Here is a 24,389-nt window from a genome sequence, read left to right on the forward strand (position 1 = left end):
ACGCGAAATTCAAAAGATTTGAAGGGAGCTTATATTCCGCCTCATTTTCCATGTGCCATTGTTATGTGTGTTGGTGTTTCGAAACATTTGAGACAACGTGCTTTGAACTTTGTAATGTACAATTTGTATTGTGAACATTGATTCAGACTGGGCGTACTTTGTGAAAAAAAGGCAGGAATAAAACACTCTTTATGTGAAGTACATCAAGATAAGTAAATCCGCACTACCCCAGGGCTAAATGTTGTATTTATTGATGCTTTGTTGTCATCATGTTACGATTCGCGTTTGCCCAAACGAATGTTATGTTTGCTTTATTACATGTTGAACGGCTGACATTGGACTTCTCTTATTTTTACGTGCACATTACTTTAGGTGTAGTTTCACTCGGAGCCATTCGATACAAACTTTTTGTACTTTTAGGGCTTGAAAGAGAGTAACTCCGAGAAGGAAAAGATACGTGTGCGGCAATTTTTTTTTCTACTCCATGGCACACTGTGTATTCTAGCCATGAGGTTCCCAGGTTTTTACAAGAAAAAGTACACGCTGAAAAAAACAAAGCATTTGTTTCCTAATTCCTGTCAGTGGGGATATTAGTGCAGACTCATATGACATGTTAAGCCCGAATGACAAAGCGGAACCAGCTGGTGCAAATAGCACTTGCCACGCTGGTCTAGCAATAACGGGGCTCAATCGGTGACTCGAAAGTCTCGGTAGCGATTGCGGCCGCTTTGTCAATAGGGTCCATAGAAACGCTTGAAGAATGGCATGCTTTGGCCACAAATAACACAAACACAAGTAAAGGAACACACAAGGACAAGCACAAGCGGCACTTCCACTGCAAGTGCCGCTTGTACTTGTCCTTGTGTGTTCTTTTACTTGTGTTTGTGTTATTTGCGGGCACAGCATGTCATTAAGCAAGTATCAACTAGGCCAACAGTCAGTATTGAAACGCTTGAAGCCCGTTTACACGAATCGAGGTGCATGTTAAAGAACAGCAGATGGTCACAACGTCCATAACTCTCCACTGTGGTGTCTCTCATATGCTTATCGTGGTGTCGGGACATAAAACCCCAACAATTGATGCTACTGAGGTATGCAGAGCACAATACATTCTCACACAGCATGATGTACAGGCAAAGTGCTTTATATCAAATTGATTGCGCCCACTTTGCTGCGACAAGAAACGTTTGTTTTGCAGAATAAAGAATGGGAAAAGCGACATCAATACCTCTATTCAACGATAGGTGCACTCTAACAAGAATTGTGTCTTCTAACCATTTTTACGCGTTTGGCAGTCACATATGCAGCACTCCATTTAGTGAGTCAAGTTGGCTCTTTTAAGTTGAGTCGTGGCCCGTCTGTGGCGGCTGCGTTTCCGAAGGAGGCGGAAATGTTGTAGGCCCGCGTGCTCAGATTTGGGTGCACGTCAAAGGACCCCAAGTGGTCGAAATTTCCGGAGCCCTCCACTACGGTGTCTTTCATAATCATATGGTGGTTTTGGGACGTTAAACACCTGATGTCAATCAATTAGTTGAGTCGTGAACTAACTCTCTTTACGAAGAGTCATGTTTTGCATGACTCGCCTGAAGAGAGACAACGTGCTTCTCTGAAGGGAGCTCTACGCATTTGGCTTTCACACATATAAAACGAGAGTCAAGATTTTTACAGTGTGCGTCTTCAAAAGAAATAGTACTTTCACTTCAGTGCTTCATTGCACATTGGGCCAGGTGGCGCGCTTTTTCCTTTTTTTTATGCCGTTCACGTATCGTATATAACATAGGATGCAGGAGCATCACTGAAACGGTGGTATGAATGTGTGTCTCGATGGCTACTTCTAATCGCGTTAGATGCGTCTGAAAATCCAGTGGTATATCACGTTAACGTTGAAATTTTACGTCCCTAACTAATGGTACCATTATGATGTTATTTTAACACTGGGATGCCATACTTGAGGCACGTGTTCCAGCTTTTCCTCAACATTTGCTCAACTCGATGAACACGAATGTTTTCCCACTATGATGATTGATTGAGTGATATGTGGGGTTTAACGTCCGAAAACCACCTTATGATTATGAGTGACGCTGTTTTGCCACTATATACGCCCGCTCAGAATGCAAGCGCGGTACGTCTCAATGGAACACGTGCCCTGGTGTGAATTGTGTGAGCAGTGTGAGGCATGAGACGCTAATCTCTCCCGGCGGCTATATTCATGGGTTGTGTTGAGTCAGCTACGAAAAAGAATTGTGTGACTACTCAGGGTGGACTACCAATGTAGCCCTAGTTAAGTAAGAAGGAACGTTGCGAAATATTTATGCCATAAAGTGACTTTTGCCTTCATGACTATTCCAGTAACACAGAAAAATCACAAGGTCGTGTTTTTAATTCAGGCCGTGGTGGTAGAATCAAGGGTGAATCGGTAGTGGCCACCGTACTATGTGGTGTCTGTCCACGTTGAATAACGCCAGGTGGTTGAAATTTTCGCAGCATTTTTCATTATCACACCGTGGTTTTGGCACGTTAAGTTGAAGAGAGTAATAATATTATTTTTAAAGCAAAGCAAACCCAGACGGTGTGTACTCTTTTTCAGATACCCGGACTGCAGGTCGTAACTCATGTAGCTCACCCCTAAGAGTTTGCTATAAATACACTACAGGGAACTCTGGCGCTAGTGTCTATGGGAGCTGCAACGCAGGACTCTTTAGCGAGTTTAGGATTTATGTGTAGCACACGAATTTGTCTAATCTTTCTACTTCTGGCTCCGTTTGGGTTCACATGACTTGAAGCTGTGTTGCAACGAAACAAAAGCCAGCAAATGTTCAGCAGTTGCCCTTCACCACCTTGATTTTTTAGGCTAACCATTTCAAATCGGCTCACAAAGTTCAAAAGGGTTCGTTCTTTCCTTCGAAATGAAGCAGAAACACAGCAATGAACGAAGCCACACGTGCCATTCGAGGCCCGCAAGTACGAAGACTAGGTAAATCCGTATACTACCCATCATTCCCATGGTCGCTGAACCACGGCAGTGCCCTAGTACCGTCTGGTTAAATTTAGCAAACTCTATGGCTCAGCCATATCGGCGCTGACGACGCAGTAGGCCTATGCCTGCATATGCCGCTCCGGCAACTGCGTGTATGGATGTTTTTTTTTTGTGTGTGTGTTGGACTGGCACCCATACAGTAATAATCTTGTAAAAGTTTACAGGCTTTCCCAAGTTTTCGCAAACCCGAACTCACTCAAACTGTCTCATATCTCCACAAACTATGTACTTCCGGGAACGTTTAATGAAATGCGGCTTAGCACCTGTGGGGCTTCTTTCACATCCAGCTTACTGCGTTTCCCGAAGTTGCAAATTTAACGCGTTGTGTCAATCCAGACAGCTAATATCAGTTGTATAGAAATCCGAATGACCTTAGGGTCTTCCGCTGGCCTCTAGCGTCCCGTGAAATTGACCTCGTTTTTTCTATACACGTATTTGAAACTGTCCACCTATAGTTTAACCCAATCCACCCTTTTCATGCTCTATTTGCAAGAAGAGCGTGTAAAATGTCGTGCTAGGGTTAAATTAAACAATTTTGTTTTTGTTTCAATCTTTACCTTTGTAGGCTTCTCTTTGTTCGATCAATCTACATTTACGCACTTACGAACAAGAAACCTTTTCAAGAAGGGGAAAAGCATGCAGAGCAACAGGGATTCACTGCATATGTACAAAAAAGACATCAATGAATAACTACGACGCAAACGGTTGGCAGGCGTTGTTCTGCTCGTAGATTTATTGCAAGCGCGCTCCATCCCCCCTTTTGCATGCAACAAATGTCTCGCTATTTTTGTACCATCTATCGCGAAATTCACTGCAGGCACTGCTTGGAGATTTCATTCTTGCCAGAATGATGGGACACTGTACAACACTGCTTGAGGCTTACTGCTGCGCGAACCTCACTCTGAGTTATTTTTACCCTGTCTCCTCCACGCATCTTGTATCTTTCGATAAATTGAACCTTATGAACAAACAAAGTACTTCCCGCGATAGAAGAACATCCATGCTTGTGTTTCGGAATGAAATTCAAAGGCCGTACATTTATCCACGCCTGTGAGGCTCAGGAGGGTTCCTTATTGAGCGTATTGATGGTGAGTAACTTCCTCAGATTTAAAAAAAACCGTTCCTCTTGCCTTCTACCGGGTCGACTTCAATCTTCACCTAACTTTCTTTAAAGTCAATGTTCCGTGTATCGTCTGACAATGTGTGTACGTATGCTGCCATTTGCTACTGTTAGATTTGTGTTGCCTAAAAACAATGAACGGCTGACAGTGAAGCTTATATTAAGGAGCAACGGATTAGCTAGCTTGAAGAATGAGGGAGAGTAAGAGAGAAGAAGAGCTACTGTTGCGCTTCATCTTATCGAAGTAAGCCTTGCTTCATCGCGGGACGTGTAAGGTTAATATCGGTTTCAAAGAGTTAAAAAATAAATAAATCACCATTCTAAATTTCTACTGCTGAGAGGGCTCGCCAGTGCTGAAACGTGGGTGGAAAGTTTGGGCTAATTAGAACTTTGCGTGGCAGTAGTCAGCTAAATTTAACTCCTCTAAGAGTGCGTATAGACTACTCTGCGTGGGTCTTCAACCATAAATTTTGTGACGTCACATTCTTGGGCCCCAATTAGAAGGTAGAGTGAACATCTTTTTGCGTGAGGTTTCGGTGTTTTATGATAATATTAGTATTGAAAAAACTCAAAAGCAGAAAAACAGCAAATATAGCAGGAATAAAAACATCTATAAACAATCAAGAGTACTATGTACACATTAATGCTCTCCTGCGTAAAACATAGCGTTATACGCAAAGTACATTGCACAAAGGATCGTCTCGCAGCGAGCTGCGGATAGGTTTCGTGCATTATTTTTCGGTTTTTCGTGAATACAAGTATGTCTTGGCTCAAAAGAGGAGGCGCAAAACAGCCATGAACATTAGCGTGTTTGATCTGCCACAGTATATTTCAGTATCTTTCATATTGCATATTTATTTTTTCGTTCACGATGGAAGGGAGACTGTAAGCTGTTGAGTCACCGACACCAATTTTTTCTGTTTTCTTACTAGAAGATGTATATATATTATGGATCAAAACATCTATAGAAACCTGACAGCATTTATTATGGCGAGTGAAGTTGGCCACTTCGTGAGATAACTCGACCAGTGTTTTGTCGCCCTCACAATGCAGTGTGGTAGGCTGTTTACGACAACCTATTTACGGCAGGCTACCTTGCGTATCCATTTCTGCTATGGCAGATTAGACTGTTATCCTTGAAGTTTAGCTTGTTCAAGAACTAAACAAACTGTGCCACGGTGAACGTATTATACAATAACAGTTGGGTTGGTGTGTGCGTCCTTTCTTCACTTCCTTGTCACGCTATACGAAAATTGCCAAACATAAGTTTAACGGCTCAAAGTGGTGGCAGACATATATCAGATCAAGGTAATATATATCGCATGATACATGGCTTCCACTGAAAGCTTTATCTAAACCACAAGCTGATGAATTCTTCATAAGTTCGCGACGTTGTAATGTGGACTAAAGCATTCTCGTGGGGCCCTGTTGGCACCTAAGAATTTTACTACGTTTTCTTTTTCTTTTTTTTTTGTTCACGCAACTTCGGTGGCACGTCACGTAGTCCGTAACAAATGACCGGGCCCGCTAACCTTCGAAAACAATGGTGCCAGTCGTGCAGAAACATATTTTCGATCAATGTTTAATGACGTTCAAGTTCCTTTGAAAGGTTGAGCTTGGCGTGGCCTAACTTCATTGTCTGTAGGGGACGCTCTCAATAATTAAAACTTGCTGCTGCCGCGGCGCCTACTATTGTAGCCCTACAGCTCACCGTCGAGTAACGTTCATCGATTTTTTTTTATAGGCGATAACTTACTCCTGTTCGTTTTCACTACTCATTTGTAATTTGCATTGAAGGGCAGGAAAATGGTCTTCTAATAAAAGTATGAAATTTTCGCAATCTTTTTGAGAGATGAAAGTCAAAGGTGAAGGGAACAACCAGCAACTGTAGGCTTGCCACTCAATTTTTAGCGGGTGAAAGGAATGTTCTCTATCCTCATGGCATTTGGGAAGAGTGCTTGCCCGCAAGTAATCGGTCATGTCTCTCTTCATAAAAACGCTGCTGCCCTTATATTTTGGATGCGAAGCCTAATGAATAAATTGTTTTCCCATGTGCATTGTCATGCACGAAGGCGTCTTAAAAGGGGCTGAGTTGGCTTACGAGGAGCATCCGTCATAAATCCTATGTAGCGGTAATACACAAACCAAGCTTCAATACTAAATACATAGACATGACTTCTCTTTTCTTCGGTTCACAGTGTGCGCTTGTATAACAGCCATGAGTTGTCTTATGTGCGATCATGTAATGTCGTAATCATCGGCTCACTTGTAAAACCTAATATTGTCTGCAATGAAACCATCACTCGGGCAAAATAAATGAAAATACAAATGGGCATAGGAGGGTGTTAAATTACCTCGCCATCAGCGAAACCTGAAGGCTATCATTGCATTATAATAAAGTTAACGGAACTTTGTTAGGAGTGTAAATCATGATGGCCAGCATAGCATGAAGTGGACCACATAAATTGTGCGACCTTCAGAACTAGACCAATATCGGCGCTTTAATTACAGCTGTCCTGGTTCCTCGTTGCAAACACATCAGCACGTTTTACTGCATACCAACTGATGCTGCCACGTAGGCTGATCACACAAAATTAACAATGGCTCTACAAGTCTCCGTTACCTAAGTGAGAGCTGGTCACCTGCAACCATTGTGTTAAAATCAGGAATAAAAGTGGCAGTCATGAGAACTTTCCTACACCACTAAGAACAAAGATAATATATTCCGTGCAGGCTAAATTGTTATAATTTTAATAACTTCCAGGGAACGACAGGTCCGAGTGTTTTCGCTAATCAGATTGAAGAATTTCATTTCTCAATTGCTTTGTGCAGTATGTCACCGCATAGTTACTAATTGAATGTTGTTTTCTTCTTTAAACACTGGCCCTTAGAAATCAAGTGTAGGAGCGGATACTATTTGCAGCATAACTTGATTGTGATTATCATCTGTAATAGCGCACGCAATTTCTTCGACCAACTTTTTTTAAACTGTGATCTATGCAGGACACTCCACAAAATCTGACACTGCTAATAGCGCAACTCTATCCTCGCTATCGTTTTAATGGCACACGTGCTTTCCTACCCAGAATGCTCAGCGCTAGACCGAAAGCCAGCCACTGCGCAAGCAGCTATCCTAACTATAAAAATTATGGCTTACCCCCACATTCACAAACGCTCCTTCACTCAAGAGCTCTCCTCGACCCGAAAAAGTCGATGGGAGCGCCCTCTCTTGGCGGACCAAGTCACGGCATATATGCAATATTCTGCAGCGATTCTTCAGAAGCGCAGCGTCTATTTCAGTCGAGCAGCGGCGCAGGGCTCAGCTCAGTCGTGTGAAGGATGAAATTCGAGTTTTGTTTTGCGATGTTGAGCAAGCACTTCTTAACAGGTGATATAAAAAAAATAATAAAAAATTAAAAAGCCATGAGAACGCATTCCTGTAATCCCGCGTAAACAGTGCCGCCATCGTTCACACTCTTTCCTTCAGCGTCGCCAGAGACAAGACAGCCAGTTCAGATATCAGATATTGACATCAAATATATTACAATTAGTAGGCGTACGATAACACTACCCTTATATCTTTGACAACGACTGACAACCTAATGACATATTTATATTTAAGTTATTGCGCAAGAACGCGGGGACAAAGATAGCAAACACAGACGGATGCAAAGAAGTTTTTGCGTCCGTTTTGGTTTTCACCTCAGTCTTAGTGTGCTTGCGTAACAACTTCAAGATGAATATGTTCCGACTCGGCCGAATCGTGGTTTCGCAACACACATATCTGGTACGCCACTCTATCATGAGCATCGCTTATTCTTGATATCGAACACGCTGTCACCGGCAAACCTGCAATCGATCTGCCTCGCCAATCTTTACCGTTTCTTTGCAAAAAAAACCGCAGCGCCTTCTAGCGTTTCTTCGCACTGACCTAGTTTCCAGCGCTGCCGATATCGCGCCCCGTCTCATCCGAGGCACACTCCACTTGCGGCAGGTCTTAGCCTCCAAGATTGCGCAACGACGCACATTCGCCGCACGCGAGTCTCGGAGCTCATGGGTCGACGTTCTCCATCTCCATTTGTCGTCGCTAGGGTGAGCAACGAACCCGGTGGCGCGGCCATCCCCATGGGGGAGCGTGAATCCTCAAACACGTGCGCGCGCGGTGAAGGAAGGAGCAATAGAGGAGTGCGAGTTTGCGATTGATTGCATTTTTTACGAGAAACTGGGGCGCGCTTCGGTGACCCGAAACCGGAGGCGCTCTCTCGTGACCCCGGTGGCAGCTAGATGGTTGGCGGAGGGAGCAGGTCAGCGCCCACGTGTTGCCGTGCCACCATTCTCAAGTGTAACCCTTTCATTTGCTCCCTAATTTTTTTTTCAGAGGAGCTCTTGGCTCATGCTTTTACAAAATTTATCCTCTGTGCGTACTCCTCCAGTTCACTACGATCCTCTTCCCATTTTTGTGGAGTTAAGCTTTTTCTACATTCGAAGTACTAGTGTGTTCTTTATTGCTGATGATTACAAGTCACTTTGTTGATTTTCAATTTATCAGAGATACCAAGACGTGATCAGAAGTATATTATCGTTATGAATCTTGACGCCATAGGCAGATAGATAGAGAAAAACTTGGAACACGCGTGTGTTTAGGCTACCTTCCATCTCTTTCGGTACGTAGGCATAAATATTTTCTCTCACGGAGACTTTTCATGTGCGTCCTCTCCTTGTCTATAAAGTTATTTAAAGTATGAACTCCACGTGTAGTCGTGAAAGCCATTACTCCAGAATATTTTTCCTCTTTTTTTCTTTTCACGTTTGTGTGGCCTGCCACCACAGAAAATTTTGAAGTGTTGGTTTTGCCGATAACGTTAGGTGGTTGTGTTTTTCTGTGATACTTGTGTGTAAGTAAGAGGATTTAGATATGGTCGCGAAATAGTTTGTTGCTGCACAGCAACAAAATAACACCGACAATTAGGCGAGTTCGCACTGATGCTTCGATTTAGAACACCGCAACAAAGCAGACAAAGAGACAAATGATCGCAAGAACACGAGCTCTGAACTGCATAATCTAGATGGGAGCCGACATATGGAAACACGTAGTGGGATAATCAGGGTGAACAGTGGAAATACCTCGGACCGGATGGCCGACGTTTCGAAAGAGGGACCTATCTTTGTCAAAGGCATTTCACAAAGATAAGTCCTTTTATCAAAACATCGGTTAACCTCTCAGAGGCACTTCCACTGTTCACCCTGATTATTCATAGTTCAGAACTTGGAATATGCTTAACAGGATGTTAAGCCCATTTCCTGTTTCAGAAACTTTTAACTTTATTTATAGGATAAATCCAGTGCATTTTAAGGTACAAGTATGACATTTTCTATATGGTTTGAAGAACTTTAAAGTATCGTTAGAGCTCGCAGCCCTTCCACCGTAGGGCACTAACAAGCCTAACCGCTGCATTGCACGGTCACTAGACGCCCGAAATGGACGTGATTGCCCCGAGCTCTTGAGGGCAGAGTTTAATTTTGTATGTAGGAGATACTTCTCTCTACGCAACGACGGAAGCCGCCAGATTGCTGGCTTGGAATGGAAAGCTACTCCTCAGCGACGCACTGTCAGGTGAATAAAAATACTAAAAATAAAAATACTTCGGCGTAGGCAATTCACGAGAGATCAGGACAGAAATTATTCTGCAGTATGTAGGATTATACCATGTGGTCTCATGATCTTTTTTGTGGTTGGGGAAACAACAGAAAGGTTTCGTGGATTTATTAAAAATGAACAAAGTGTTTAAGAACTCTTGGACTTCAAACTGTGAGATGGCTTCTCCTTCAACGTGGAAATTTAGTACCCACGTCTTGGAGTTGGTTTTCGATTTAGCGAAATAATTTTTTTTTCAATGCACCAAGTTTTGCTTTCATGTGGTTTTGTTTCCTTTTGATCCTATGGTAGGTTCTCGCGCTTTCGTGAGCGCTCCTGTTAGAGGACACTTAAAACGAAAGTTATGAAAAGTACCTCTTAGAGCACGCGACACATGCTTATAAGAATAAGCATTTGCACCACAGTGCGTGTAGATGAAGGATAAGATTTGCCAATATTACCCATCTTTGTAGACAGAAAAAGGTTCGTGAGGGAGAAGAAAAAAGATATATCTATTAGCAATACGTCCGGTACCTGAGTTTGAACTTTTTTAAAGTTTTCTTTATTTAGTACTTGCAATGATAGGGACCGATTGTTGTGGTGCAACACGTAGTGTGTTTTAGGCATGGGGTATGGCGTTCATAGTTCGACGATTCTTCATGAATAAACTTGGCTGCGTATCAGCATGTTTCAATGAAAGTATCATGGAAATACGATGGTCTTCTGCCGGGCACATAGCTTCGCATTTTCAGCGCTCTCTAACCAACAGTAGAATCTTTTGAATTACGTATCTATGTGTTTCATAGTATAAAGGGACATACCACCTATTACTTGGTATTGATATTAAGCATCAGATATAGGCGATGTTTGCTTTTTGATCAACAATACTCACAAGTATGAACGAAGCCACCAGTTCAAGATGGGTCGGCGTTCAGCAAATGCTTCAACTTTAGCTGGGTGGGGCAACTGTGTGACAGACATACAGAAACAGAGAGACCAAAATTTTTGCGTTGAAGTATCCCAAGAAAAACTATCGCCTTTATATGTTAACTGCACGTGACGCTGTTTCTTTTTGTCTGTCTTTGGTGGTTCGCAACGTCTGATTTTCCAGTAGCATGCACCAACGGCCCCAACAAAAAGTTGTACACAAAGAAAAGAGGCTGCGCGAGTTCGAGTGGCATCTGTAATTGGGCGAAATCGTTGAGCACAAGAGGGATACGGTGGACCACGTAGGAGGCTAGCGCAGGTAAACGTAGCTTGCTACGAACGGTGAACTAAATGACAGTGTAAAGTGTCTGAAAGTAAGACAGCAAGAGATGCAAAGACAGCACGAGCCCTGTTGTCAGCGTCCTTCCTAGCACTTCATGTTGGTGGACCTGGACTGAATCTGCCTGTTAATGCTAGCTAAGCATACGTGTTTCCGTCTTTTCTTCTCCTATTCTACCGTGCAGAGAAACGCAAAGAGTAGAGTGTACGCAAACCACAAAAATGTCAAATTAAAAAATTTCGCACTAATCACCGTAAACGCAGGCTTAGATTCACGCTATCATCATTTTTCAATCAAATTACAAAAGAACAGCTTTCTAACCTATAAAAAATCTAAATAATTGAAGTAAGGAGACTAGTTATCGCACTACCTTTACTAATTTTTTGCCTTCATAGCATTGTCTATTTCCTTTCGTTTTGTTGTTGGCCAAGGCAAAATTTTTGAATGTTTGTTTACATTGTCTCTGCAAGTACCTTCTTTCTTGTACACACATAATGCATATGCATTTTTTCTACTTGTGCATTTTTTTCTTCTTTGGAATGATCGTTTATGCTGACATAGCTGTATGGTGATCAGGACACCCTCAATCTGATTGACCTGCTTTTTTGCCCCTTGTCTTTCGCTACGGTATATCTACAAGTACATCAATAAATCAAATCGAAATCAATGTGTCTATACCACTTGTAGAAAAATGAATGAAGGGCGCTTTCGTTCACCACCATTGTGAGCATGCGTGTTCACGTTTTTCCTTCTCGTATTTCACTGCCCCGCCGCGGTGGTCTAGTGGCTAAGGTACTCGGCTGCTGACCCGCAGGTCGCGGGATCGAATACCGGCTTAGCGGCTGCATTTCTGATGGAGGCGGAAATGTTGTAGGCCCGTGTGTTCAGATTTGCGTACACGTTAAAGAACTCAGGTGGTCAAAATTTCCGGAGCCCTCCACTACGGCGTCTCTCATATTCATATGGTGGTTTTCGGGACGTTAAACCCCACATATCAATCAATCAATCGCGTATTTCACTCTGCAGAGAAACGCAAGAAGCTCTACTACGGCACTGACGTGATCCCCTTGCCGGCATGTCCCGTATCCACCAAGTCCGTGCCGGCCACCGGAGACGGAAAGGGCGCCGACGGCGGCGGACTTGTGGGTGCCACCGGTGGTGTGGGCGGCGCCATCGTCCTGCTGCCTTTCGTGCGCAGCAGGGCAGCCAGGGACTCCACTTACAGCAGCATGTCTACAGCCAGCAGTCGCGGAGAGGCTTCGGTCTACGTGAGTATCATTTAAAACATTAGCGCCGGATTAATGTGACCCACCTGCGCGATGGTTTACTGTGCAGCACCAGAGAACTGATTTATTTAATTACTTAGTTGAACTATCTCAACTGTTCGTTCTACTAATGTTCACGGCCCCTCTAAACTGCTCAATAACAGCTACTTACGTTATCGTTCAATCTCCCGTGTTTACTAGCCATGTAGCTATTCTTGTGTGTGTAGCTGAGTGATCTTTGAACAGATATGGACAGTTCGCAGGGGTCGGCTGAATACGTCAGTAACAGCCTTATAAAGTAGCACACGTTATATTATCGAGGCTGAATGTTTATGTGGCCTTGAGCCATGCCATTGCTCGGCTGACGTTAATCCTTTGATGGCTCACCGTACTTATAAGAGTGGCATGATCGAAAATGGTATTTATAGCAACGTTACTCTATTTGAAGATTCAGTGATGCCTTACACTTCAGCACGCTTCAGAAGAGCATTTAAAAAACTTGTTGAATAGTATGTTTTCACACCGGTCTGCACTGCGGTGCCAATCTTTCTGTAACCAAACTAGATTTCTATGAAGGAAGCATCCCATCCTCTGTATTATTAGTAATGTTTGCAGTCAAACTTCAGAAATCTTGACGTCCTAAGCGACGGCAGGCACAGGATGTACTACTTTATTTTTGGGTATGTCGTACTGTAATTGCTTTGCTTCTTTGGGTTAGACGGTCAGATTACACTTGTTACGTGAAGTTCCTGCAAAGCTTTAGACATCTAAATGATCGCTTAACGCGTATTGTTTCTTAGTAGAAACAATAGCCGTGTATAAATTCGGGGATAACCACTGAAACACGTTCATTTTGCGATATTCAGCATCAAAGGGCTAGGGTATGTCAGTATGGAATTATATTCATTGAAGTGTACTGCAAGATGGTTGCATTCAGGTGTTATAAAGTTGTGGGTCAGCACAATCACTTGTGATACAATAACTCCGCCACAGGATGAGTGTAGCAGTAAAAAGATTGGCCCCGTATCTGCATGTTAATCTGCAAATGTCGTCGAAAGACGATAGTCTTGCTTGTGGAGAAAGTGAACAATTTAATTGATGTTCTGCGCAAAAAAATTGGTGATTGGTATTCCGGAGGCGCTGCGTTAGAGTTCCTCTAGCGTGCAGCGAAGGCGAACGAACGCTTTAAGTCACGTCACACGTGAGACACGAGCGCCATCTAGCAGTTTTCTTGGAAAACGAAGCGCGTGGCTTTGAGACAGGTGTGCGCGCCCGTATCAGAGGTGATAAAGTTTAGAACGCAAGGCGACGGGTATGTGCCACTACCGTCTCTTCTTAGCGAAGCGTTGGAAACACTCTTTTCGTACAAGCGTAGCATGATCTGCGCCACGTGATAAGCGCTACGGTCCTTGAAATTACTTATTTATGTCTTTTTAGTGAATTATGCACATACAGAATATATACGTGTTGTTATGGTGCCCCAGACCTGCGCAATATTTGCTTATTAATTGACGATTGCACAAGTATGAACGCTAAATCTTGAGCAACATTGGTGGGTGCTGCGGATGCAGTCGGCCGTTTCAAGTACCCACTGCCGTTAGGAGTGGACAAACAGACAAATATACAGACAGAGAGACCGAGAGAAAGACGGACGGACGGACGGACGGATGGACAGACAGACAAACAGACAGACAGACAGACAGACAGACACACAGACAGACAGACAGACAGACCGAAATTTTTGCGTCTAAGGTCCCCAAGGAAGACTATCGTCATTAAAAGAGAAATGTTTGTTTGGAAAGGGGTTCGAGTTTGTCATGAAGTTTTGATAAGGGGAGGCTCTCAAATGCGTACGTGTGCACTTGTATGGTTCTGGTGGCTTATGCCATGTACAAGGCTCGTGACCACGTGGTGACCATGTATGACGTGATAGTCACTAAATATTATTAAAATAATGCGAGTGTGCCCTGAAGTTTTTTGTAGAATGATGGCTCTATTTTTGCGCCATCGATAACACTTAGTAACAGTATGAGTTACTTACTTCATCCACAGTGTATAAATTTTGCCATATTCCTACATATATTCTTTGTGAATTCATCTTGCACCCCCCAGAAATCACTTTCTATTCTCGTATGTCAATGAAAACTTAGAACCAACGCATAATAGATACATCCGAGCTGTTGCTTTCATCATTTGCCACGTGTAAGTATTTCCGGAATATACCGCATATGCAATATGCACCTAATGTGTAACATTTCACGCCTTTCTCTCTGTGTATATAACGAGTAGCCACTTCTCTACGAGCGAAGTTTTTTCAGTTGTCATTATATGTTTGATAGTGTTGAAAAACGTGTATATTGTATCGGCAATCTATAACAGCAGCAACAGCCTTTTCCTGCTTGCAACGGCTGTTCGCAGAGTGACAATTCAGGTGACGTGGTTGGCAGTGCGGAAGGCCTGGAGGAGGCGCCGCCAATGCTGGGAAAGGTGACAATACTGCTCAAGTTCCAGCCGTCCTCGCCCACAGTGTCGTCATCGCAGGGCTTTCCAGCTGGAAAACTCTTCATCACAATAAGGGTATGCCCTGTTCCAAAAAGGAGGCTCGTCCTTCTGTGTTATTTTGTCGTGAAAAGCACTTGTAGGGATGATGACTATGGCCCCAGCTGAGGACGAAGAAGACCGAAATGGGAAGGATGAGCTCTTCTTTGTCCTCGTTTTGCGTTTACAGCCACCGCCATGACCTATCAACTTGCCAAGCCGCTACTACTCTGAGTGCTTTCACTCTGGTGCACTTGTGAATATGTAAGCGTACTGAATGCCGATCGATTGTGCGGTGCATGTTGAGGGGAGGGCTGACGATAACAAAATGCGAGATCCAGCATAGCGCACATATTTTCGAATCTAGATTCTTGATTCTTTCAATTTGATTTGTATCGTCCTCACTGCCCGTGTTTACGTCCGGGCAACATTAGTTCCTGAGCCGCCTAAACTATAGCAAATTCTTCAATGTAAATGAGAACTTGCGTCGGCACTTGAAACATCATCATTTACCTGTACCCCTAGAGTAAGGACAGGAAATTAAATTTAGCGACTACTGTACACAAAAAGAAATCGACAGTGAGCAGCTCGCGCTGCACAAGGCTGCTGAGACCTCACTACTTACAGATCCGCCATTATTATTTTTATTTGTACAGTATAGTGTCGACAAAAGTTAGGAAATTGGTTTTTGGAAGTCTTATTCTTATATTGAAAGCAATAGACATAGAATACACATTTACCAGTGGTACCTGTGCCCTGTTTGCCACTACACCCACCGTTTGTGACCCGCCACGCTAGTCTAGTGGCTACGTCACTCGGCTGCACACGCACAGGTCGCGGGATCAAATAACGGCCGCGGTGGTGATGGTTTCGATGGAGGTGAGAAATCTTTGACGCCCGTATGCTTAGATTTCGGTGCACGCTAAACAACTCCGGGTGGTCGAAGTTCGCGGTGCCCTCCACTATGGAGTCTCTCATTATCCTATGGTGCTTTTGGGTTGTTAAACACCAGCAAATATTAAAATTACCTACCGGTAATGAAGGACCATTTTTACTATTTGAAAATAAAATGATTGGCGCAAAGTTCTTAACACAAAATTGTTTTATGCCGGAGTCCTCCAATATTGCAGCGACGTATTTCCATCACGGAAATGACGTCTAAAATACGAAAGGTCAGAAGACAAAGAAAAAACCTCCATCAATTGAATTTAAATTAAGATATCGGTCCGCGACAACAGGTGCTGGGCACGCTATTCACTGTGCAAATACGCTTTTTGAATCTTCCACTGTCTTGTCATTGCGTTCTTGGTAAAGTGCAGTAATGCATCGTCACCCTGGTAACCGAGATTAGCTCCTTCAATGCTTTGTTTCTAAGTGTCCATTCCATTCGTTACGTGCAACTTTATCAACACCTTAACACACTCACAGGTGGTGACCTTACCCCAGGCGTCGGCGTCACTCATAGCATCCATCCATACCAAGCAGCTCTCGCTTTCATCTGGCCCTCAGGTTCTACCCGTGCGCTAGACCCGCGATTAATCGCAGCCGGACACAGAGAGGACAAGTCATGCGTGGCATTTCTCTCTCATCGAGCAGTGGCATTCTCTAGCATGCCATGAATAGGCTACCTTAGCCCAAGTGTGGTGCGCAATCAGTCAAAGTCTTCTGGCTGTAGGATAGTTTTCTCTGGTTTTGCTCCCACAGAGGCATCTACAGCCACAAGGCTCTCTTATTATCAAAAGGGGCTCTTTAACACTTTTTCAAGTAACCATGGAACGAATTCAGTGGAAAAGGTCATTGCCTCGCGAATCCAAGGCCACAAAAACTTTAGGAATCCATCCAGTGCGAATGGAGTTACAAAGATTTGTCGCATGCTGCAGTTGCATTCTCTCTTCTTTCGTCCTGACGTAAGCGCAGAAAGCTAGGCAGGGACAGATGGCTGGCGCAAAGAGAATACTTCATGCGCGCCTCGAGGCCTTGAGCACTTTTTCTTCTTTTTTTTTTCTTCGATAGAATGCGCGGCTTTTTCGGTTTGATCGAGTGGGATCACTGGAAACGCGCGCACGCGTGAATCAGTCGCGTCCTCCCGCGGTGATATTTGTAACGACCGAGCGCATTATTTTCAAATCAGCCAATGGCTGATAGGTGGCCATTCTAGGAGTGATTTTTGAGCGTCGTCTGTCCCCTGTCAAGAGAAGAGTAAGCATTTTTAGCTGACTTTGATAATTTATTGTGAATTATAGGACAGCTATAGCATGAATGCATCCATGCTATAGCTGTCAAACACCAGCAGACGTTGAGAAAGCTCTTTTTTTTATCAATGTACAGTAAACAATATACTTTGTTTACAAGGACACATTTTACTTTCGTGTTTCACCAATTCACATGACGGAGAGATCAACCATGTTTTTATTTCTTTTTTTCAGTTCTTGTGAAACCACTGGAAATGAAATTTTCCACACTTCATTCCTTTTTTTACGCAAAAGTAGTTTTGGTAGTCGCATAGGTTATTAGTCGTAAAAAGGACAAATTTATGTAGCACTTCAAGTTGGTCCATAACCTGAAGTTTAGATAAGAATCTGGTCTCATGTGGATAGAGCGTACCTGAACCGGGAAGATTGCTCGGAATGGCAGCATCGCCAATGCATCGAGACCGAGGCCATACGAGAGAAAATCCACTTCTGAAGCCACAATCGATAATAGCCTGCAGTGTGTCATACTTTAATTGGTGCTCGCGACTGAACCCAAATTCTACATACGTATAACTCTCTCTTCCAACTCAGAAGCACGGGGTCTTAGTTGCAGATATAAATAGTACTCTTTTGTTTAGTATAAGTTAGCTCCACTATTATTGACTATTTAATTTTATTGTTCCTAAAGGCCGGTTTTCCTTGCTGCTCATTGCGACAAAAATGTTCGTGAATTGTCTGCAGCATCCACAAAAAGCACATATTAGATTGAATGTAACTATTTCTAGCGCCACACTATGGAATTCAGCTAAATCAAAGAAGTCACAAAAATGTGAGTTTCCTGACTTTTCGCGCATACAGGAGTCTCAATTTTTTTTATGCGAAACTCGAGAACTCATGCCTAACAAGTAAACACATTGATAGTCCACTTTTTTTTACATGGGACCTTATTGAAAGCTAGCATAATAGGGTCTCGGCTTTTCGGCTTGTCTCGTCGTCGTCCCGGTCTATTACAAACGGGCATGCCCGACAAAAATTAGGTAAGTTCAACTGATCGCTACTGGTTTATGTACAAATAAAAGAGGCCGCAGTTAGCCTACGTTATAGCAGACGATGTATTAGAATTGAATTGCATGAATTAATAGAACTTTGTTAAATTCTATCTCAGAATTGGTTTCGAACGGCTAGTTTTCTGCTTTAGGATGCACTTCGTAGCACGTTGCGATGTGTAACACGAAAGCAACTTATGGCGAAGCTACTGCTAATGGGTCATGAGAGACATGAGAACAATAATAGGAAGAGGAGGGTAAGGAGGTCGAAGACGAGGAGCGGCACGTTACGGGAAGCAGCAATCCAGCGCAGTTTTCCGACAATGTTAGGGAAACTTTAACACCCCTCCCTGCATGCCCGATTTCAGGCCACTCCAGTGCCTCATCAAAGAAATCTAACAAAATACACTGGCGAACCATCTTGGTCAGGCACTTTCTAATTTCTCATTGCCCATCAGCAGCGATATTGCTGCGCAAAATACAGGTGAATGCTGCGTGTGCCACTCCTCCCAGGGGTTCACGTTAATGAAGCTGGGATACTCTTCCCTGTATGTATCGCTTCTCTCCAGTTTCTTATGATCTCTTCTCTATGAAAAAAAAAGCTATTTGTGCGCCGTTCCATCAGAGCAAGGACGCAGTAAGGGACAATAACGCTTCGTCTGCGAGTGGATACGCGTTCGAGTGTCGCGTCCGCGGAACTTTTCAGATGCAATACTCTAGTTTGTGGTTTTCTTGAATCGTTCGTGGGGCCAATAATTACGTTCACTCTAAAATTTATTTTTTATTCATCGGGTTACGGTTTGGCGGCATCGCACAGTCATTAGATCGTGCTTTACGGAATCTAAAAGAAAGAAATAATGCACGCGTAACAAGCTATGCAAGAACACCATCGATAATTAAACCTGAATCAAGTTGTTCTCACTAGAAAGCAGGCATTCTGACTCTGAGCCACCTACGAGCTGCTTTCCGCGGCTTATAAATGGACGCATCACGCAGACTAACGATTAGATGGACTCAAGCAGCTTGAGCTTGCTTTGCTTTATATTTTGAAGCTTATACGGAGCACTTTTCCTGGTTCTAGTACAGTTCACAATAGAAAAGATGTGGTTTGAAATATTGATTGACAATTTTCTTGGCAGTATTAGAAGCAGAACGGTCCTGACCAACTTCAATTTCTCGCATAATGGCAGGCTGAGTGGTATGGCAGTTAATAATTTTTAAAACGTACGAAAACGCAATCAAAATGTCTCGTAAATGCGATAATGTGCGTGCGTCTGACTTTTGCATGAGGATAAACATCAGCGTACATAGGGAACAAGAAATCTAGGTACTCTCAAAAGGCCCTTGGATACTCACTCTTTTGGGTTATTATGAGGGTTCCGTAAAATACGTAGTTATCGTGCACTAATAAAGCTGAAAAGTAACAGAAAAATGTCCGACAAAGAACAAGACTATCTTTGATAGCTTTTGTTTAAACATTCAAGCAGGAATCAGTGAAAGAGCACTCTTACGAGTCAATGTAAAAAATCTGTGAACCATTTCAACTCATACAATGCGTGCTATGAGCAATGCAAAAGTAATGGCTCATAAATTATGCTCAGGTAATGACTGGTTTCCTTCAGTTTTTTCTGAACAAAATAGAAAAATTTCACGCCGCATAAAAACACGACTTATATGCCTGCCATTTCGGAGCTTTCTTCGGGAAGTAATAGTTTTTAATACTGTATCACAGGAGGCGCAGAACCTTCCACCTAAGCCCCACGGTGTCGTGTGTGACCCGTACATTACCTGTAAGGTGATAAAAGGCCGCATCAAGAAGCCGCGACGTGGCAGCGCCGGCCTTCGGCGGCCCAGCTGCATCAGCCTCGGCAGCTCGGGTCACTGCCTGGGCCAGTACCAAACGCAGACCAAGCGCAAGACGCAGAGCCCCCTCTACAATGAGACCTTTTCGCTGGACCTGGCCAGGGGAGAGTTGAAGGACTCGTCCCTTTACCTGGCCCTTTACGACATGGACAAAGTAAGACGTTCATCTCAGTAATACCTACCTGACATAGCTGTTCGGTTTATCTTAATGGTGCATAAATAACAGGGGTACGTAAAGAGGCTTTCAATTTTGCCGCCACTACGTCATGAAAATAAATGCCTCATGGTTTCATTCCAGCTGTCAGTTCCCGCGAATGAGCAAATTCATGAATTTGCAGGTCAAAGATGAAAAAGATATGATGGCGGTTTTTCCCTAAACGCGTAATTTTAATGATAAACATGCTAGGTGAGGAACCTGCCACGCTGGCACTTAAGCTTGGGTTTTTCAGTGATATTTTGCTGATAAAAATGCAAAAAACATGACTAACTTCATCATGGGAACTATTGTTGCATGTAGTGATACTTCTGAGACTTCGCTCTGCTGAAAATCTTGCTCCATTGTTTTAATACATTCATTTCCTTGTAGTTGTGCATGATTTGCTGCTAATATGTTCTTTAGCAATTGATTATCTATTTAAGTTTAATTATTACAAATAGCACACTAAAAAGAGCACAATACTTAAAATTGATATCTTGCACTCTTTTGTAGGAATCAAGAACCATAACTTTTATGCTTCAGTCAAACGTATTTATGATGTAATGTTTCATTTTAGCACAACAAGAATTCAGAAACAGACTTTCACATAGGTCACACTAATTAGTACACTGCATTGCTAGAATATGCGTTAATACAGGAAATAGTGTTTATCAGTTGAGTACAAGCACAAATGAGACAGTCAACAAATTAAAGTAACGGCTAATAAAACGAAATATTTCTGCAAGTATATTTTGTTTTGCCATCTGGTGAACCTAATTACACACTAAGCTATGAATTTTCTAAGACAAAGCAGTTTATATGTAGTGCATCAAGAAAGTAGCTGACAGAGCAATTATGTTGTTCCTTTTTTGAAGAAATGTATTGTATAGCGGCCGTCGTCTTGTGAACTTTAAAAACAAGTAGATTTGGGCGCCTTGGCTCATCTCTAATATAAATTGAAGAAGTGTGAGAAGATGAGGTGGGCAGCTGGAACGAACCACAGCAGAGAAAGACCAGTGGCTTCAACCTGCAGCCAGCGCCTACTACATTGTGGTCATTTCTTGCTTCTATGATTGTTGAGTCACACTACTTAAAGTTATACTGCCAAAACACGTTCCAAGGGCCAAGTTTTTATGTCATTTCATTGGTTTCACTGTCTTATAATCTTAGCTGATGTATTTACCTCCTTGATTTATTGCTCTCCAGTCCTATGGGAAAGGCCTAAAAATTACCAATACTGCTCCTCACCTACACTATTTTACATTGACAGCTGTATCAATTCCACTTTTGCCCAGTGACAGCCCTTTCGCTTGATGCCAGCTTAACAATTTTTTTTTTCATTGGCTGGACTCTCTTTCGATGGCGACCTACATGGTGCTGACGCTCGTAAGCTGGACAGGCATGTGATGGTAGGCCAACAATTGGTGTTGGTGCTCATCGATTAAATTCTTCAAAAATACATGATTAAAATATATACTTGTGCACATAAGATAATCCGATTCCTGTCCTACCATGGTTGCTTAACACTGTCCACATTTGATCATAAAATGACGTCTTGAACATTTCAACTAAACATTTCATGCAGTGTTCCAATGACACCGAAGTGGGGGAGGCGATCGTTCCCCTGAAAGAAGTCGACAAGTTGGTGGAAGATCCCACAGATCACATGCTAGAATTGGAGCTGAAGGAACCTAAGCAGGTGAAATATTTTCACAGCATACTAGTTTGAGTTATGTTTATAATATGGTATCTATGGCGCGTCTTCGGCTGCCAAATCTCTTGGTGCATGCACCATCGCATTGTCTTTCCTTCAAAAATATGCTTGTGCTGGTTTTGCCATGCGATCTCGAAGAAACATGTCTGGAGTGTTTTTCCTAAATGCAGTAGGCAAGCAAGAATGTTTACAAAGAATACTTCGCTGCAGTAGGAACCTGATAGGGTGAGTGGGGGGTACATACATAGTGAATATTAGCGTCTCGAATTGGGCTGGTTGATATAGGGTACACTGATTTTGAAAGAACAACAATTATTCTTTTGTTCGTGCTGTGGGTGCACAAAGGAAAGAAAGAAGTCAGCATTATTGGAGTGTTCATCTATTCACTGTGCGCAGCATGCTCACGAAAGATCAGTTGCTCCTAATTGGCCGTAGAAGCTGTGCGAAATTTATTTGTTTTGACTAATGGCAACATTGATTGGCTCTGTCAATTCACGAGTCTTCTATCGTCAATGCTTCTATCAAAAGTCGCAACGATGTTGTCCTTCTACTAATGTGTCGTTAGACACACTGGCCATGTTTCTCATCGCAATGTTTGAGACACCTCGTCAAGATTAGAGCTAACTAATAAATTAACTTCAAGCAATATTGTCTAAAAATTGCGCCTCTCTTTTTTTTTATAAAAAATGTAATAGGTCTGTGCTGCGTACATGCCTCACTTGTGTGCTAAACAAGATGCTTAATGAGCTGTATCATTGATTATTCTATTCACTCACTGGATCGAGGATGCAAATTTCAAAAACATTGGCATGGTAAAGACAGGATCTCATTAAAGCAGCTATCTCCGTGGCTCAAATTGTGAAATTTTTGTATGTCATACGGCAGCTGCCGTATGGCATACAATAAGTTCGAGCTATCAAAACACAACTATAATATTCGCACTTGTTAACTACGATGATAACGCTATCCATAATACTTACGAGGAGAGGCCAGCAGTTGTCTATTTCTTGTGTATTCACAAATTACAGAAAATAATGTTGGAAGTAGAGTTCTCTCAAACAGCATAAATAAAAATGGTATAATCACATCGCATGAAAAAACATGCCCATGTAGTCATGAATATTGCTGCGACATTCCAGAACTGAAATTGCAAATCCCATTTTCTGCTCTGCACACAGTACAAGGGAGAGATTCTGTTCGGGCTGAGCTACCTGCCTACAGCCGAGAGGCTCACTTTTACCATAATGAAGGCCAGCAATTTGACATCGCCCATGAACAACCTGGAGTCTTTCTGTAAGTTCAAGCACTCTTTTTTACCTGATATACGGAGGATATTTTTAGCTTGCACTTTAGATGCACGTATCTCTGCTTACTCCATCTTTATATTTCCGAGCCTTGCTGTTATACTCGCTTATACGTTTGTATGAAAAAAATGATCTGAATAGAGGGTTGAACATGTAAATTAATTAGGAATATTGCCCTTATGTGAAATAGTACATGCTATGTGAGGAACGATTTCACCGAAGATGCCCTGGACCATCAATACTTATGTGCTATTCACAAAAATTGAAGCCATCACTTTCTTGGGCTATATCAAGTCTTTGCCTTGGTTGAACACTACTGAACAAAGAGCACTTCTTTTTACCTATGAAGTTACTCTGGCATCTTAATAAATGCCTAACTAGAAAACGCAACACACGGAATCTGCCTAACTGAACACAGCAATTTTTTGTGAAGTGCTAGTTGTGCTCCAGTGTTTAAGAACGACTTGTCTAGTTATTTCACCAGATTTTCAGCTTGATGTTTGATAGCATAAAGCATGCTATATTAGAAATGGCTAGATCTAGAGCAGAAAGGCAGCTCAATTTTTTATACATGGCACCTATGTTTTGCGAGGCACTGCTTAGCTGCTCCGCTTTGCTCCTAGTTTTGAATTACATTTTCATACAATTGGGAATAATATATCGAGGGCTTAGTTGCATTAGGAATGTCAAGTAACGATCTGTGTGAATGAAACACAGATTAACAATTTTAGAAATTTTTTGTATACAACAAAACAACAATATTTGCAATATTCAAGAAAGGGCCACAGATTTATTTATGCATGCACTCTCTTTTATGAATTAAAAAATAACGCAGTCTTTCAATACAAACACGTTACAATAATCATTACTTCTAAAATGGCCGACTACTTTTGCTGCGGCCAATACACGCATACAGAGAGCTTTGCAGAAGTCTTATAAGGCTACTGCAAAAAGACTTTTTAAGTGTTTTCTAAGTCTAAAGAAGAAGCAAAGAAGCCTTTTTAGCTTCTATTTCCACATGGAAGTGTGTGAAAATACAAGCTAGTTTCTTTACACTTGCTCGTATGGATGATACAAACGAGCGAAAATTCAGCGTTAAGTTGGCCGGAATTCAGTTTGGTGAACTTTTTTGTACTTCAAGGAAATAAATGATGTTGATTATACATCTTGGGTGTGTTTTTTAATTTAAATCTTTGACATAAAAAATTTCGC

General features: G+C 42.4%; 1 protein-coding gene across 7 annotated transcripts in view; it reads left to right on the plus strand.

The window, feature by feature from the left end:
* The window catches only part of LOC119164551 (synaptotagmin-1), a 238,143-nt gene that overhangs the window by 202,741 nt on the left and 11,013 nt on the right, over positions 1-24,389 (plus strand). For 6 of the 7 annotated variants that reach the window (XM_075872144.1, XM_075872147.1, XM_075872145.1 and 3 more), the window contains 5 exons: positions 12,086-12,327; positions 14,713-14,901; positions 19,833-20,117; positions 21,745-21,858; positions 23,052-23,166. In XM_075872144.1, coding sequence (XP_075728259.1) covers positions 12,086-12,327; positions 14,713-14,901; positions 19,833-20,117; positions 21,745-21,858; positions 23,052-23,166 — 945 coding nt within the window. The remainder of the gene's footprint in view (positions 1-12,085; positions 12,328-14,712; positions 14,902-19,832; positions 20,118-21,744; positions 21,859-23,051; positions 23,167-24,389) is intronic. The other variant, XM_075872150.1, reaches the window with a different exon arrangement.

The sequence above is a fragment of the Rhipicephalus microplus genome, chromosome 8 (assembly GCF_043290135.1).
Source record: "Rhipicephalus microplus isolate Deutch F79 chromosome 8, USDA_Rmic, whole genome shotgun sequence".
Taxonomy (NCBI): Eukaryota; Metazoa; Arthropoda; class Arachnida; order Ixodida; family Ixodidae; genus Rhipicephalus; species Rhipicephalus microplus.